Below are 18,964 nucleotides of genomic sequence, written 5' to 3' on the forward strand. Positions count from 1 at the left end.
GAAATGATTAAAATAGACAAATTTACCCTTATTTGAAAATGGACTTGCAACATTGGTCTATTATTAATTTAGAAAGGGTAAATTGAGAAATTTATCTAGTCAATAATTTATCTACTCTACTCTCCCTTCAAATCTCTCCAATTTGGGAGAATTAAAAATGAGGGGTTAGAGGTGGTTGAAACCCCTCCAACTCCTCTCCCTCCTTCCTTAAAAAACTTCCAAATAAGGTAATTGAATTACTTTCCTTCCCTCTACTCTACTCTACTCTCTCTCCTTTTTTAAACTTCCAAACAGGCCATTAAAGATCTTATGTTTTCTAGGATGTTTGTGAGTCTAGCTACTCTTGTATGGCTTATTCGTGTTGTCTGTTAGTCTTTTGCTTTGCTCCAGCAATTTTAATGAAGAAGATGATACAAACATGTCCTTTGTGCTATGCACTATCAGCTTCAGTGAAGCAGATGATACTATGTTGATATGTGTGAGATGTGATCTGTTTGTGATAGATAATGCTTATGACTTATGAGTAGTCAAGTATTTTGTGAGACTTGGTTGTGTGCTTCCAAGAGCAGCACTTCACTCCCTTGATGATGATGATGAGGTGTGATTGTGGGTCGTAAAAGTCCAACCCATGAAGTAAAGATAATATGGGTTAAAGGCCCAACCTATGTACTAAAAAAATTGTGGGCCAATAGCCGAATAGTTTATGAAGAAAAATTAAATGAATTGATACTTGTTTAGGCCTAAGCCTGGTTCCTCTGTGTTATACATAGTTAAAAATAGATTGTGTTCTAATTGTATTGAAAGTCTGTGCCTTGTGCATCCATACTACAATCTACATAGGTCTCCTTTTAGGTATCTTTATAAAATTGTATAATATAAGAAACTATGATTGGTGGCGTTTAGTTAAAGTAAATGGGCGGTACAAGTTTAATTATGCATGTACCAATCAACTCGGACTGTAGATTTGTAATTCAATTTGTTGATGCTCTACTCAGCGAGAAATTAAATTAAAAAAAAAAAAATGACGCGGCTTGCTAGATGCTTTCTTACGGCATCTAGCGGAAGCATATATTTTGGTATGGGCAATGTTTATTAGTTATTACACACGCCTGTTTTAAACACCTTACATTAACATACACACGCCACGGACCACGGTATAGCCTTTGAACGAAAATACTACCATTTAGGGGTTTGTTTGTTGTACATGTTAATTGTTAAACAGATTGCAATATTTAATAATGCCGAGTACATAGCTGAATCCCTTGTGCCTTCTTTAGGAACGCAGTGTCCTTTACTTTCGTGGAGTGAAAGTCATGGTAGTCACACATAATAATCTCCCTATATTATGGTAGAGGATCCGAATTTCTTGTTTTGATATCAGATAGAGTTTTCTAATTCTGTCAGTGTGAACAATGTGACGAATGTTTGTAGTAATCTGGGAATTCTCTTTCCAATCAAAGACTAGTGGGTTGTATTGTAGGCTAGTTGTAAATCTCTCAAGGGCTTAGATTTTTCTTTTTCTTTTTCTTTGGAGGTTGCTTTTATGTCATTGGGATATATATATATATATATATATATGTTATAGTTATTAACTTACTATAATGGAGGATACGAACACTAAATGTCATAAAAACACAAGAGTATCAACCAATTGAGTTACAAAAATTCTTGGCGTTATGTCATTGGGATTCAGGTGAAGATTTTTATTATATTTTAATTCGATAGAACAATGTAGAAGGGGGATTTGGGTTAAATTTTAATTTGATAAAAAGCAATCCCCATTTTGTTTTAATCACAACTTACCATATAATTTCTCCTACTATTTGTAAATAATCCTCACTAAGAGTTGATCTAATTAGTGATACAACTATAGTTTAATTCAAGACTTTAGAAACACTATGAGATGTCAATTAAGCTACGGAGCTCTTAACAAATTTTGACTTAATGCTAACATGAGCTTTAAAGAAAAAGCTCCAAATTTGAACTTTACCTTAATGCACTTTTTGGGAGCCTTAAAGCTCTTTTCAAACTTTGCCAAACAATTACGTTTCTCTTAAAGAGTTTGAAGTGTGTTAAAGCTCACTAATGAGTCTAGTAATGCAATACCATTAATTACGTGTATTTTAATCACATAATTCATTAAGCGATTTCACTATTAAATCATAGGAATATTAAATAAGTTAGGTAATTTAAGCTACTCATAAATGGTCACATGACAGATTTAAAGAGAACTTTCTGATTAAAGGAAAAAAAATCTGTTCTAACTTCTAACACTTACTATAATTTTTTTTTTTGTGTTGATAAAATGCTATTATCTTTAATTATAAGAGACATTAGTTATGTCACATGCAGAGAGAGAGAGAGAGAGAGTTTGCACCATAAAGTACATATGAATAGTACTATGCTCAACAAATAATATGAAGTATAATGCCTGAATAGAATACAAAGGACGTATAGCAGTGTATAAAAATAGCATGGAGGACTTATGAACCTAAATCTAATCCCCCACTTCTAACTGGGAAAACCCAGTAGGTAAAAAATTAAAAAAATACAATCAAGCATCAAATGAAGAGATATACTAACATAGTATAAGATTTACAGCCTAAGCCTGAACTTACAGCTACTACTACTTATAGTAATTTGATTATTAGCAGCTAGATCATCAACTATTAGCGTGCACCTAACCCTGAACTTGACCGTAAAGAGCTTCAAGCTCCCAAGCTTAATCTTCACCGGCTGATTAACCTTAAGACCGAGCGGAATATTGCCTGTCTCTTGCCGCTGCTGTGACAACGCGTTGATCAAGCCGGTCGCGTTCTGAGTTTGTCCCGTCAAGGCCAGATCAAGCACTGTGGTGTTCTTGTGGCCCTGGTAGAATTTTGGCAAAGCACCTTCGCATAGTTGTGTGTTTTGGTACCACCCACTTATCTGACTCCCACCCTCATAGTATATCCCAATCTTCTTGTTTGGATTTGTTGCAGTAATTGTGACATCAAAAGTGGCATTTAAGGTGTCATCGCTATTGTTGAGATTGAATTGGGTTATCTCCAACTTGTCCACAGAGAACTTGGGAAGCTTTGGCCGGAACACAAGGAATAGGATTCCAACAGTAGCACCAATGAGAATCACTAGCAGCAATAGCAGACTTATTGTCCAACACAGGCACTTGCAGCAACAGCTTCTCCTCTTTGGTGGTTTTGAATGCATCACAGGGATGGTGCGTTGAAAGGGAGGGTAGTGCCCCTGCCTCACCACAGCCGGATCACCTTGGTCGGATTTGGACGCGCCACGCGGCACCAATGGGGCGGTCGGTGCTGGAGGTGCTTCAACATCATGGGCTACCGGATGGATTTTCTGATGATCAGCCATTAGTTAAGGGGTTGCTTCGAGAAGTTTAATGTATTGTTGATGGATCGATAGGAAAAACTTGTGAGGAACAATTTGTGATCACCAGTGAAATATAGAAGAATGAAGAAATGAAAATGCTTCTTCTGATTAATAATAGAGGATGTATATATGTATATAGCAGTGTCTCTTTCAGCTATATAATGTTTATTTGATTAAAGTAGTTCCCATTTATTGACTTTCAGACCTTGAAAACTTTAGCGTGTGCCGCTTTCTGCGAAGTATTCAATTGTGAGTTTTTCTTTTATCACATTCCTACTCGAGGACGTAGCATGGTATTCTAGAACATATGCGTTTCCATTGGATAGAGTCACATTAATGCTGCGGATTTTATTATTATTTATTATTTAGTTTTCCCCATGAGAACTCTATTGCATTGAAGGCTATATAAGTTTAAAAAAAAAAGAGGCTATATAAGTAACAGCCATTGTCTCACAATAAATACTAATATCACAATAGTTTCACAAAAAAATATCTCGGGACATGTTGTATTTGTAGCTTTATTAATATTGGAAAATAGAACTTCATACTCTTTAATTTGTTATTCATACTATTCTAATATTTTCCAAATTCAGATAAGATTTTTATAAAAATATTTCACTTCTAATAGAAAAAGTAAACAATATTTTAAAAAAGAATACTATAATTTTACGTCTCTATGGGTGAATAAAAAATTGAGGTGGAAATTACGGTCATGGTTCTAGCTGAAGAATAATCTCTTTACGGGTGGGAAGTGTGAACACACTGGAACAGGATGTGGTATTACTTTGGTGAAATGAATTGTCGAATGGAAATGTTGACATTGTAGCCTTGTAGGTGTATGTAGAAAATTATTACTTTAGTTTGAATCTGGTACTGGTATAGCGACTCCTTTGAGGGTATTATAGGGATTCTCCTATACTTAAATTCAAGTTTAAAGTGTTAAATTTCACACCACACAACATTTGGATAGATTGGAGTATGAGAGGCTTAGTAAAACTGTCATGCATAATGCATATACGTATTGTTGATTTTGTTTTAAAGCATTATGTACCTTTTAAATCTTAATGATTTTCTTGAAGTTTTGATTTTATACACTTTGTAATTATAATTTATAAACCAAATTAAATGGTGGAATTTTTTTTTTAAAATTTAATATTTCTTTTACATAAGACGTGTTATTTTTTTTCCTAAAGGATATATAATGTAGAACATACAGCACATGCCTTCTTGAAATAGTAAGGGCACCGAAAATCACAACGCAAGATCAATGGGGGTGTTAGTAGAAGCTATTGGGCTGACTATGTCGGAATTGCATGAAATTTGGAGGGTTGAAGGGAAATAGCCTTTTGATTAAGACTTGAGATTTTGCCTCAACGGTCGCTCTAATTTAGGTGAATTTCTTTGTTAAGGCCCTAAAAACAGTGATTTTGATATTTTTAGTAATATTTGTTTTCCTTAATACCTTCTACTTTAAAAGTCAAAATAAGATCGTGTTTGTTTCAATTTCCACAATTATTTCAATTTTGCTACTTTTGGTAAAATTTACTATTTTGCCACCTAATTACGTGATAGCGTGAGTTAGGATTTTCAAGGCATTTTTGTAACTGCCATAAGTTTTCCTTTTTACTATTTAAACATATCGTAGCCTCTAAGGCAATTTAATTTTGAGATTAATAGAAATTCAAACTTTGTTTATTGTTTCTTTCTGGTGAATTTCAAAATCCTATTATCTTGTGAATTCAAGAAACCCTTAGTAGATTCAAAGTTTTCATGCAGAAGTTAATGTGTTTATTTATTTGTTTTTCCATTTAGAAAGTAACATATTTATTTTCTTGTAGCTTCCACGATATCAATATATTATTTATAATATATGACAACTCGGATATCATTTCCTTAAAAATATGGTATAGTACAACCTGTTGCAGGGGAGTTCTAGCTTCCTCAGTTGATATCTAACATGTAAAGATGGTTTGAACTTTCTTTATTAGCAAATCTCCTCTCATGACCTTTGCCTTTGTCTTTACCCATCGAACTCTATATGAGAGACCATGAAAGGTTAGTAGAAAGGATATTTTCAAACTATTACTAATATATATAATAGAGATTTGGACAAAACAAAACAAATTTAGATACAGAAAAGTAAATTTTGTCACATGAGAACAAATTTCAGAAGCCGGACCCTCTTTCCAAACAACATCTTGAAAAACTCAAGGGACCAAGTCTACAAACGCAAAGAGGAATCTTCGAAGTCAAAAAAAGAAATCAAAATAGTTTCACAATTGCAAGTTAACAATATATATATATATATATATATATCTAAGATGATAATAACAGTGGACTTCTTAATTATTACTTCTTAATTATTACTTCCAATAATGAAAGAGATGGGGTTGAGGTCAGGGACTCAAGTTGTTCATCTACTACAAGCAAATTCCTTTTGTCCTATTTTAAAAATGACCGTTTATATAGCAGCGTGAGCAAGGAAAATATCATTTCAAATTACAATGGAGATGCTCAAAAGCGAATGCAATACGCGGTGTTTAAAGAAATTAAAGCAAGACAAAGTCGAGCCAATTATGCCATTGCACGTCAAGATTCAAAAAAGTGTTACGTATTATTTTTTTTTTCAACCTTTTGGCCATATATATATACCACATTTATTATTCTAGAATCTAAATATTGTAATAGGAGCATATGGATGACTAATACCTACTATTTGACTTTTCCGAGGCAGGTGATATTTAATGCCTCATTGACCTCATGCCTGCCATCACCATCTTTTCTTTTTCCTTTCTAATTTTAATCTTATTTTATTTTCTTTCACTTGTTTCCTTTTTTTTTTTTTTTTTTTTGCTGAAGCTTGTTTCTTTTTCGGATCCTAAATATTTATAAAAACCATCAAATTAAGTACCTTTACTTTCAATAATCAATATCCCAGAGGGCTTCCCATTGAACCAATGAGGATTAATATATATATATATATCTATAGAAAGTACAAGGTTACCTTCAATTTTATTTATTTATTTGGTTTTTTGTTTTTTCCTTGCTAATTGGTAGAAGAATCAAATCTACATGTCTCACAAGATTATGGATTAAATGATATCCATCTAATGGCCAAAAAGAAAATCGTGGCTATCTTAACAAGCAGTACCAATTTGATTGAGTAGTCTTGAACTCTCAAAACTTTCTACAAGGCATGAACGGCATTGATTTAAAAAAAAAAAAAAAATTATGTTCCTATATATAATGTATTTTTTTTTTTTGATGGGAATGTGACATGAATGTGGGTTTTATAAGTCAGATGTGAAGCATACTATATGTTAGAGTTAGAGGCACATGCTACCACATAATTTATTATCCTGGTTATAAAACCAAGTATCGAGATTGTACAATATAAAGTATTGATCCAGGTAAAGGAATCACAGTTGGTCCTCTTATCCTTTTGTTTTTGGTTTTTTTTTTTTTTTTGAAAACTTATCCTTTTGTTTTTGGTTATGCACACACACAAGAAACAACGACAACAACCAAAAAAAATGTGACCTTGAGCATTAGCATTGAAAAATGCTAATGCTATATCTAAGCCTTTTTTAGCATTTTATGGCTTAAAATGTGCTGCATCAAAGGATGCTAAACACAACTATTGTAAAAAATTTTACAATAGTGCTACAGTACAATTCTATCTTTAGAATTGTACTGAAGCACAATTGTAAAAAAAAATATATATATTTTAATCCACCGCCATATCTCTCTCTTCACTCTCTCTTTCTCATTTGCTCTCTCCGCTCTCTTCACATTCTCTCTGCTCTTTCCTCTTCCAAACCCAAGCATCATCTGCTCTCTCCGCTCTCTTCATTCTCTCTGCTCTTTCCTCTTTCAAACCCAAACATCATCATCTCTTTCTCATCTGCTTTGTTTTTTTGGCTGTGACCGGTGCTTAAAGGAAGTGGTGGGTTTCAAACCCAATCATCATCCATCTCTTTCTCTTTTTTTTTTTTTTTTTTGGCATACCGGCTTAAAGGAAGTGGTGGGTATGGCTGAGGTGAGTTGTGGGTCACGGAGATCGGAGTGGGTCATGGCGTGGGTCACGGAGATCGGAGATCGGAGTGGCTGAAGTGGGTCACGGCGCGGGTCACGGCATGGGTCGCGGAGTCGGAGATCGGAGTGGGCTGAAGTGGGTTGTGGGTATGGCTAATTGGTCACGGCGTGGGTCACGGAGATCGGAGATTGGAGATCGAAGTGGAGATCGGAGATTGGAGATTGGGTTCTGTTGTGATGCTGCTTTTTTTTTTTTTTTTTTTTTTTTTTTTAATTGGGATTTTTGTTCCTGTGGGATTTTAGAGAAACTCATTTGTACATGTCGCCGGAATCAGTTAATCGAATCGCCAGCGGATATTTGGATTATGTGTGTTTGTTGCTCTGTTTAAGGTTTGATGGTTGTGTTTGTGCGTGATGGTTCTGTTGTGATGCTGGTTTTTTTTTTTTTTTTTTTTTTTTTTAATTGGGATTTTTGTTCCAGTGGGATTTTAGAGAAACTCATTTGTACATGTCGCCGAAATCAGTTAATCGAATCGCCGGCGGATTTTGGATTATGTGTGTTTGTTGCTCTGTTTAAGGTTTGATGGTTGTGTTTGTGCGTGCGTGTGTGTGTGTGTGTGTGTGTGTGTGTGTGTGGTGATGGATTTGGAAAAGCGTAGGAAAACAGAAGTTACGGTTAGAAAAAAAATAGTAAAGAAAGATTATAAAATAATATTTTAATAAAAATAGAGTTTTAGGATGTAGGAGGTATTGTAAAATGGGATGGTATAAGTAATAAAGTGACTTTTTGAGATGGTATAATAGTATAGCATAACATTCTTTGATGCTGATGGGTCAATAATACAAAAGGCTAAGCTATGGTTTATTATTGATATCTTAATTGATTGAATTACTTTTATGTGATTAATGACACAATTATGGAAAAAATTCATAAAATCCTAAGTATTTCTCTAAAAAAATTACACTTACATGAGTAACATTTTAGTCCAGTGGTATTTTTCTTTTTTATTTGGAAAAAAGGGTTGAAGATTCAATTATATTAAAAATAACAAGAAAATTAGATACAATTTTTGTTTTGTTTTTTTTTTTTTTTTTTTTTTTTTTTTTTTTAGGTGAAACATGAGAGATCCATATTTTTACTAATTAGGAAAATTAGAAAAAAATAAACAAATGTTTAAATCATTTGTTTTTGTTGGAACCTTCGGTGATAGGTTTACATCAATGAAAGTGATCAGAGTAGAAAACTTTCATTTGAAGCCAATCAATGGCGGCTCCAGAAATTTTGTTCAAGATGGTTATTAAGAAATTTAAATTAAACAAAATTTCATAAAAATAAAATTTGAATATATTGACATAAAAAATAATTGCAAATACATAAATTTTTAAAATTTCATTTTACAAGTTTTTCATATTTTGAAATTGTTGTATGATAGCTTCATTATTAATGCTATCAACTATATTTTTTTTAACATACACAATCAAGTGATCATTAAACTACTGATCTCCCATTCAATTACCAACATCTTACCTAAATAAGTAACAATATAAACAAAATGCATCATCCTTTTTTATGATATGTTCCAACCTATATTTCGTATTCTTTAAACTAATAAGGATTAAATTAATGCAGTGCTCTACTAATTTCTTTTTTAGGGAAATCATGGCAAAAAGGTTGACAAGAATATCTTTGTAAATATGCTCTTTTTATTTTCTCTCAATTATTAGGATGAAAAGATGAGAACTTTTCTCATAGCCTAGGATCTAAAAGAAGATTATTCAAGTGAATTCAAATTTGCTTAAAAGATAAATTTTGTAATAAAAGTAATTTCCTTATAAGAATTTTGTCCATAGTGAAAAAATAAAGGGTAAGTTGCAAGTTCATTCAACGTATTCAACTTAGGCATTAAACCGTTACATTAATCATGATCAATAAAATATTGAGGTATTATTTTAGTGTATATGTGTATGTACAAGATGTATCACATAAATCCAATAAATTCATCTAAAGACTAAAGCAAGTACTAACTGACTAGTTATTGGAAAATATGCATTTTTTTAATAAAAAAATAGCAATTTAAAATGTCTTTTGTAAACATAATTTAAAATATCACAATTAAACATTTGATTTGGGCTTTTAGGCTAGTTTGTTTGTTTGGACAATTTTTGAGAAATGCTACGTCCATAATATTTTCACAACAAATCCTAGTTAGCAATTGTTACTAGTTTTAATTTACATATCATTAATTTCTTTTTTTATTGGTAACAATCTACCACTTAAGATTTTTCATAAAAGTGTTGAGGACATGTTGTGAACATAACATTTCTTGCAATTTTTTGGTTCAATCTTCAATGGACCAAAATTTTGGAGAAGTCAAATTTTATTTTTAATGGACAAATTTTTATTTAGGATGTTCAAGTTTTTTTTAGAGTGGTCAATGTTTTTTGTTTTTTTATTTTTTATTTTATTTTTAAGGATGGTCAACAATCTATATTAATTTAGAATTTCTCTTTTTTTAGGCATAAAATTTATTTATTTTTCTAGTTTGAGGGTGGTCCTGTGACCACCCTCAATTGTATATGGTGCCGCCCCTGAAAAGCTAAGTTATAAGTTCATTCAAAATATTCAACTTAGGCATTAAACAGTTATATTAATCATGTTCAATAAAATATTGAGGTATTATTTTAGTGCATACGTGTATGTACAGATGTATCACATAAATCCAATAAATTCATCTAAAGACTAAAGCAAGTACTAACTAACTAGCTATTGGAAAATATGCATTTTTTTTAATAAAAAAATAGCAATTTTAAAATGTCTTTTGTAAACATAATTTATAATATCACAACTAAACATTTGATTTGGGCTTTTAGGCTAATTTGTTTGTTTGGACAATTTTTGAGAAATACTACGTTCATAATATTTTCATAACAAATCCTAATTAACAATTGTTACTAGTTTTAATTTACATATCATTAAATTTTTTTTTTCTACCGGTAACAATCTATCACTTAAGATTTGTTATAAAAGTGTTGAGAACATATTGTGAACATAGCACTTCTTGCAATTTTTTGGTTCAATCTTCAATGGACCAAAATTTTGGAGAAGTCAAATTTTATTTTTAATGGACAAATTTTTATTTAGGATGTTCAAGTTTTTTTAGGGTGGTCAACTATCTATATTAATTTAAAATTTCCTTTTTTTTAGGTATAAAATTTATTTATTTTTCAAGTTTGAGGGTGGTCCTGTGACCACCCTCAATTGTATATGGTGCCACCCCTGAAGCCAATAATTATAACCTGTCATGTCCTTCAACTCATGAGATTGAGCACTTTAAATCCTTACTTAACTTTTCTCCCCCCCCCCCCCCCCCCCAAAAAAAAGAGAAAAAAGAAAAAGGAAAATATAGTTAGGCCGATTGAACCTTGCGGAGGGTTAAATCAACCAAAATCCAACTACAAGAAAAATACTTATTAGCAACCAAGAATTTTTGACGGACCCAAAAAGCCCTCTCAAAAAATTTTATTTGTGATGGCAAAATAAAGCTCTCGCAAATACTTGGTAAAATGTGAAATATTTGTGACTAACAAAAAAAACTATCGCAATTATGTGTTATAGCCGTCACAAATACTAATATTTTGGAGGGAAACTTTCCCTCCATATTATTTGTGAGGGACAATTAAAAATCTCTCGCAAAAAGTGTATTGCTTGTGACGGTTAAAAAAAACCGTCACTAATACTAAATTATTTGCGAGGACTAGGATCGACCTTCACAAATAATCATTAAAATATCAAAAATTTTGAAGAGAAATGTTCCCACCAAATTATTTCCAAGGAACAAGAAAAATCCCTTGAAAAAAGTTTCTTTTTTGTGCGGGTTAAAAATATGCCCTTACTAATACTAAATTATTTGTGAGGGCCACGATTGACTTTCGCAAAAAATCATTAAAATATTAATTTTTTTTGGAGATAAAAGTTATTCTAAAATTCAAAGAAAAATAAAAAGAAACGTATAAACATATAGCACTTTGTATTCTTTAGATGATCCTATTGTTTACAGTCTAAAAAAAAACCTTTTATATACATCCTATATAAGAAATGTCTGTCCTTATCTTCTAAACAACTGTACCCATAAAAAAAATGATAGTACTTTCAACTTCAAAATGGTAGCCTAAAATTCAAGAATTTCAGCCTTTTGTACTCTCTCTCTCAAAAGTGAATAAAAATTTCTTCCCATTAAAATAACCGCTAAAAGATGAGTTCAAAGATCAAATGGTAAATTACATTCGATTGGCATGAAAATTGGCATGCATGTTAAGAACGTATAGAACATGTAATCCAATGGTTGGATTTTCAAAATATGAATTCAATAATAAGTTATTGGGTGATGTAACATTTTTTAGAGTTACAACATGTGTAACTTGAACCCAACACTATATTTCTTAATTCAATGTGAATTTTGACAAATCTACTGCTAGATTACATTATTTTTATATATTTTTCACACTTATTAAATTTCAAGGTGATTAAATATTAATTGTCATGTCATCAATCAATTGTTTAAATTCAAGTTTTTGTAGTTTAAAATAATGCATAAATGATAAGTTTATAGATCAAATGGTAAATTATATCCGATTGACATGAAAATTGGCATGCATGTTAAGAACATATAGAGCATGTAATCCAACATTTGAATTTTCAAAATATGAATTCAATAATAAATTATTGCGTGGTGTAACATTTTTTAGAATTACGTTAGGTATAACTTGAACCCAAACCTATATTTCTTAATTCAATGTGAATTTTGAAAAATCTACCGTTAGATTACATTATCTTCTTATATTTTTCATACTTACAAAATTTCAAGGTGATCAAATATCAATAGTCATGTCATCAATCAATTGTCTAGATTCAAGTTTTAGTAGTTTAAAATAATACATAAACGATGAGTTTATAGATCAAATGGTAAATTATATTCGATTAGCATGTATGTTAAGACCATATAGAAGATGTAATCCAACGGTTGGATTTTCAAAATATGAATTCAATAATAAGTTATTGGATGGTATAACATTTTTTAGAATTACATCAGGTGTAACTTGAACCTAACCCTATATTTTCTTAATTCGATGTGAATTTTGACAAATCTGCCGTTAGATTACATTATTTTCATATATTTTTCATGCTTACAAAATTTCAAGGTGATCAAAGATCAATAGTCATGTCATCAATCAATTGCTTAGATTCAAGTCTTAATAGTTTAAAATAATGCATAAAAAATGAGTTTATAGATCAAATGGTAAATTACATCCGATTGGCATGCATTTTAAGACCATATAGAAAATGTAATCCAACGGTTGGATTTTCAAAATATAAATTTAGTAATAAGTTATTGGGTGGTGTAATACTTTTTAGAGTTACGCTAAGTGTAATTTGAACTCAACTTTATATTTCTTAATTCGATGTGAATTTTGACAAATCTACCGTTATATTACATTATCTTCATATATTTTTCATGCTTATAAAATTTCAAGGTGATCAAATATTAATGGTAATGTCATCAATCAATTGATTAAATTCAAGTTTTTGTAATTTAAAATAATACATAAAAGATAAGTTTATAGATCAATTGTTTAAATTCAAGTTTTTGTAGTTTAAAATAATGTATAAAAGATAAGTTTATAGATCAATGGTAAATTACATTCGATTGGCATGCATGTTAAGAACATATAGAGCATATAATCCAACGGTTGGATTTTTAAAATATGAATTCAATAATAAGTTATTGGGTGATGTAATATTTTTTAGAATTACGTCAAGTGTAATTTCAACCAAAACCTATATTTCTTAATTCGATGTGAATTTTGACAAATTTACCGTTAAATTACATTATCCTTGTATATTTTTCATGCTTACAAAATTTCAAGGTAATCAAAGATTAATAGCCATATCATCAATCAATTGTCTAGATTCAAGTTTTAGTAGTTTAAAATAATGCATAAAAGATGAGTTTATAAATCAAATGGTAAATTACATCCGATTAGTATGAAAATTGGCATGCATGTTAAGAACATATAGAACATGTAATCCAATGGTTGGATTTTCAAAATATGAATTCAATAATAAGTTATTGGGTGATATAACATTTTTTAGAGTTATAACATGTGTAACTTGAACCTAACTTTATATTTCTTAATTCGATGTGAATTTTGACAAATCTATGGTTAGAATACATTATCTTCATATATTTTTCATGCTTATAAAATTTCAAGATGATCAAATATTAATTGTCATGTCATCAATCATTTGTTTAAATTCAAATTTTTGTAGTTTAAAATAATGCATAAAAGATAAATTTATAGATCAAATGGTAAATTATATCTGATTGGCATAAAAATTGGCATGCATGTTAAGAACATATAGAGCATGTAATCCAACAATTGGATTTTCAAAATATGAATTCAATAATAAGTTATTGGGTGGTGTAACATTTTTTAGAATTACGTTAGGTGTAACTTGAACCCAAACCTATATTTCTTAGTTCGATGTGAATTTTGACAAATATATCGTTAGATTACATTATCTTTGTATAGTTTTCATGCTTACAAAATTTCAAGGTGATAAAAAATCAATAGTAATGTCATCAATCAATTGTCTAGATTCAAGTTTTAGTAGTTTAAAATAATGCATAAAAGATGTGTTTATAGATCAATTAGTAAATTACATCCGATTGGCATGCATTTTATGACCATATAGAAAATGTAATCCAATGATTGGAATTTCAAAATATAAATTCAGTAATAAGTTATTGGGTGGTGTAATATTTTTTAGAGTTATGTCAAGTGTTACTTGAACCCAACTCTATATTTTTTAATTCGATGTGAATTTTGACAAATCTACCGTTAGATTACATTATCTTCATATATTTTTCATGCTTATAAAATTTCAAGGTGATCAAATATTAATTTTCATGTTATCAATGAATTGTTTAAATTCAAGTTTTTGTAGTTTAAAATAATGCATAAAAGATGAGTTTAAAGATCAAATGGTAAACTACATCCGATTGGCATGAAAATTGGCATGCATGTTAAGAATATATAGAGCATGTAATCCAATGGTTGAATTTTTAAAATATGAATTCAATAATAAGTTATTGGGTGGTGTAATATTTTTTAGAATTACGTCAGGTGTAACTTCAACTCAAACCTATATTTCTTAATTCGATGTGAATTTTGACAAGTCTACCGTTAGATTACATTATTTTTGTATATTTTTCATGCTTACAAAATTTCAAGGTAATCAAAGATTAATAGCCATATCTTCAATCAATTGTCTAGATTCAAGTTTTAGTAGTTTAAAATAATGCATAAAAGATAAGTTTATAGATCAAATGGTAAATTAAATTCGATTGGCATGAAAATTGGCATGCATGTTAAGAATATATAGAGCATGTAATCCAATGGTTGAATTTTTAAAATATGAATTCAATAATAAGTTATTGGGTGGTGTAATATTTTTTAGAATTACGTCAGGTGTAACTTCAACTCAAACCTATATTTCTTAATTCGATGTGAATTTTGACAAGTCTACTGTTAGATTACATTATTTTTGTATATTTTTCATGCTTACAAAATTTCAAGGTAATCAAAGATTAATAGCCATATCTTCAATCAATTGTCTAGATTCAAGTTTTAGTAGTTTAAAATAATGCATAAAAGATGAGCTTATATATCAAATGGTAAATTACATCCGATTGGCATGCATGTTAAGAACATATAGAACATATAATCCAATGGTTGGATTTTCAAAATATGACTTCAATAATAAGTTATTGGGTAATGTAACATTTTTTAGAGTTACAACACATGTAACTTGAACCTAACTTTATATTTCTTTAATTCGATGTGAATTTTGAAAAATCTATGGTTAGAATATATTATCTTCATATATTTTTCATACTTATAAAATTTCAAAGTGATCAAATATTAATTGTCATGTCATCAATCAATTGTTTAAATTCAAATTTTTGTAGTTTAAAATAATGCATAAAAAATAAGTTTATAGATCAAATGATAAATTACATCTGATTGACATAAAAATTGGTATGCATATTAAGAACATGTAATCCAATAATTGGATTTTTAAAATATGAATTCAATAATAAGTTATTCGGTGGTATAACATTTTTTAAAATTACGTTAGGTGTAACTTGAATCCAAACTTATATTTCTTAATTCGATATTTCTTAATTCGATGTGAATTTTGACAAATTTACCGTTAGATTACATTATCTTTGTATAGTTTTCATGCTTACAAAATTTCAAGGTGATAACAAATCAATAGTAATGTCATCAATCAATTGTCTAGATTCAAGTTTTAGTAGTTTAAAATAATGCATAATAGATGTGTTTATAGATCAATTGGTAAATTACATCTGATTGGCATGAAAATTGGCATGCATGTTAATACCATATAGAACATGTAATCTAACGGTTGGATTTTCAAAATATGAATTCAATAATAAGTTATTAGGTGGTGTAACATTTTTTAGAATTACGCCAGGTGTAACTTGAACCCAACCCTATATTTCTTAATTTGCTGTGAATTTTGACAAATCTACTGTTAGATTACATTATCAATCAATTGTCTAGAGTCAAGTTTTAATAGTTTAAAATAATGCATAAAAGATGAATTTATAGATCAAATGGTAAATTACATGTGATTGGCATGAAAATAGGCATGCATGTTAAGACCATATAAAACATGTAATCCAATGGTTGGATTTTTAAAATATGAATTCAATAATAAGTAAATGGTGAAACATTTTTGAGAATTACGTCAGGTGTAACTTGAACCAAACCCTATAAAGGTAAAGTAAAACAGGTTCGACAAATCAGGAAGTAAGATCCACAGGCTGCATCTCAGAGGCCATCTCAGCAGAATGGTGCTTGGCTGCGGGGGGTTGGAGATGAATATCTTCACTAGGAGGGCCGTCAGTAGGGGAGTTGCTGGTGGCTTCTGTCCCGATCATTTCCACATGAGCGTCAATCTGCTCCACCAACTCCCTCAAGCTATCCATCTCCTCCTCATCATTTGGATCTGCAGGGTTCTGTGTGGCTTGGGTAGAGTTTGGAAAGGGGATCCGGCCAAGGTCCCTCAGAGAGGAGTCCTCAGGCACCCCTAAGGCTTGTAGGGTAGCCATCCAGCCCTCTTGGAAAGACAACTGCTGAGCTTGCATCACTATCGGCTCCACACCCTTCTTCGCATCGGCAAAACCCTCGTCATACCACTTGCTCTCACAAGCTTCCAGGGCCACTCGCAAATCAGCAACTTCCTTGGACAAGGTAGCGTTCAAGCTTGCTGCTTCGGCCAGCTTCACTTCTGTTTCATTTTGCCACGTCACCAGCTCCGTCGATCTGTTTTCTGCCAATGCCTGGGATTTCTCTGTAGCAACGGCCATCTTCTCGGCTGACTCAGCAGTTTTTGTTTTCTCCTTAGCTGTTTTTATGGCCTCTTCCCTGCCAGTTTTTTCCCTATCAACCTCCTCTGTAAGGTCCTTCACCCTCTTGTTTAGGATATGGGATAGCTGAGAGGCCTGTCAGAGATAACATTATTCACACACGGTAACTTAAAGGAGCAATGAATACGACAATAATAAGAATATGCGTAAAAAATAAGTGTGCAAAGGAAGAGAAATTATCGCGATAGTGTGCTATTGGAGTCTTCTCCCCATGGACTCATCGTTCCCATCAGCAAAAGCAGTCACGTTCTCGAGTAAAAGGAGACCGTGGACCAAGCTTTGGGCAACACAGCCCCCTTCACCTTTCTCCCATGCCTGAACGCTTGCACTTGCAGAGAGGGGCATGCCATCTAGCTTAAACGTAGGTTGCCACAGCTGCGTCGGTCTAGAGGATGAGGCCACATTCGTTCCAACCAGGGCTGGGGGCTCCCGAATAGTAACACCCCAAGACGGTTGGTTGGAGGTTTGCACCTAAGCCTCTCTCGGGCTGGTGGAGGATAGGTCGGCAACCCGTTGTCTCTTACGTTGCCGCCCGGAATGAGGAGGAGGTGGAGGATGAGCGGGAGGAGCCGGGACACGCCCTTAAGGTGGCTGTTGCTACTAAATGGCCTAGCTTGCCCTAGGAATAAAATGGCTGACGGTCAAGGTCTTTCGAGTTACCATGTCTTCGGGAACAGAGTGTGTCCTAAAAGAGTCACTAGATTCTGTGGCTTCTTGTGCGACTACTTGAACAGGAGCCTCAGGTTTTGCTGGTACAACTTCACGCTGAACGATCTCGTGAGCACGTTCCTGGAGATATCTGGATGCTAATTTGGTTGATTCATCCCTTATAGGCGCAAGTTCATCCAAACAGGTATATCGCGGGTCGAGGTCTCGGGCTTCGCCTACGGTAAAATTGGGAGGAAGAAAGTTCGTATGCCGAACATCTATGTAAGAAAGGAGCGGACTATCAACAATAAGGGCTTGGCTGAAGGGTTGCCAAGTAGAGTACACCGGATCTACGCCGAGGATGAGGTGAGACGCACGGAGTTGCTTGTCCTGGTGCACAAAAATTTCAAACCTTAGCACAAAGTTCAAGTCCTGAACGTGAACCGTTCTGATGTCCTGGGTAAACACTGAACCGTCTGCAGCAAAAGAGGACGAGTTAGAGTTAGGGTAAATAAAATAGTTACAAATGGAAGGGATACAAAAAATTAAAGGTTAGAACGAACCAACTTCACACTGTGACAAGGGGGAGGGATATCACCGGCAAACCAATTGCCGCGCACCCGGATATATTCCCTGGCAGAGTTCCTATTAGAGTCCGGCAAACATGAAATCAGTCGTACCCTTGTGTCTCTAGTCTTTAAGTAGTAATTTGATTTCTTCTTTCCACATAGGCTGTACATATGGTTTATGTCATGATGGTATAATTGCAAACCAAACGTTTGGTTTAGCCTACTCACACAACTCACTACCCGGTAAAAGTTAGGGGGAAGTTGGTCGGGACTCAATCCATAGTATCTAAGGGTATTAAGTAAAAGCAGGTCAATAGGAAACCTAACCCCGCCCTCTAGAACAGACATCAACGGGAAAAAGGCCATGCTTGCCCCTCTGTGGAGGGCGATCTTGCTTTCATGGCAATACGCCATCTCCACATCATCAGGGACGCTAAAGTTTTGCCTAAAAGCAGCTAAGGGCGCTCCGGCATTCAAAAGATAAGCAAAACCCATCCTAAAGCCTAAAAATCAGAAAGAGCTCTGGGGAAGGAAATAAAAGCAAAGGAAAAGGGAAGAAGACTTACTTCTGGCGCTAAGGGAGAGGAGGATTCTGGGTTTGTAGACTGGAACGCAGGTGAATGCTTAGCAAAAAGAAATTTCAGAAGAGCAAAGAATGAAAAGTGAGAAGATGGATTATGATGAACTATTTATAGGAGCTAAAGAAAATGAGCATCGGTTAATGAGCAATAATTAACATTAATTAGTAATGATGAAGTAAAAGGGGTGACCTTAGAAATACCCAGAGCAATCAACACGCGCGCCTTG

General features: G+C 32.6%; 1 protein-coding gene across 1 annotated transcript; it reads right to left on the minus strand.

The window, feature by feature from the left end:
- Positions 1-2,384: 2,384 nt before the first annotated feature.
- On the minus strand, positions 2,385-3,523 carry LOC115978059 (NDR1/HIN1-like protein 6). Its single transcript, XM_031100085.1, has one exon. The coding sequence runs from the start codon at positions 3,367-3,369 to the stop codon at positions 2,596-2,598; it is 774 nt and encodes a 257-aa protein (XP_030955945.1). The 5' UTR covers positions 3,370-3,523; the 3' UTR covers positions 2,385-2,595.
- Positions 3,524-18,964: the final 15,441 nt, after the last annotated feature.

Source organism: Quercus lobata, chromosome 2 (assembly GCF_001633185.2).
Source record: "Quercus lobata isolate SW786 chromosome 2, ValleyOak3.0 Primary Assembly, whole genome shotgun sequence".
NCBI classification, from domain to species: domain Eukaryota; kingdom Viridiplantae; phylum Streptophyta; class Magnoliopsida; order Fagales; family Fagaceae; genus Quercus; species Quercus lobata.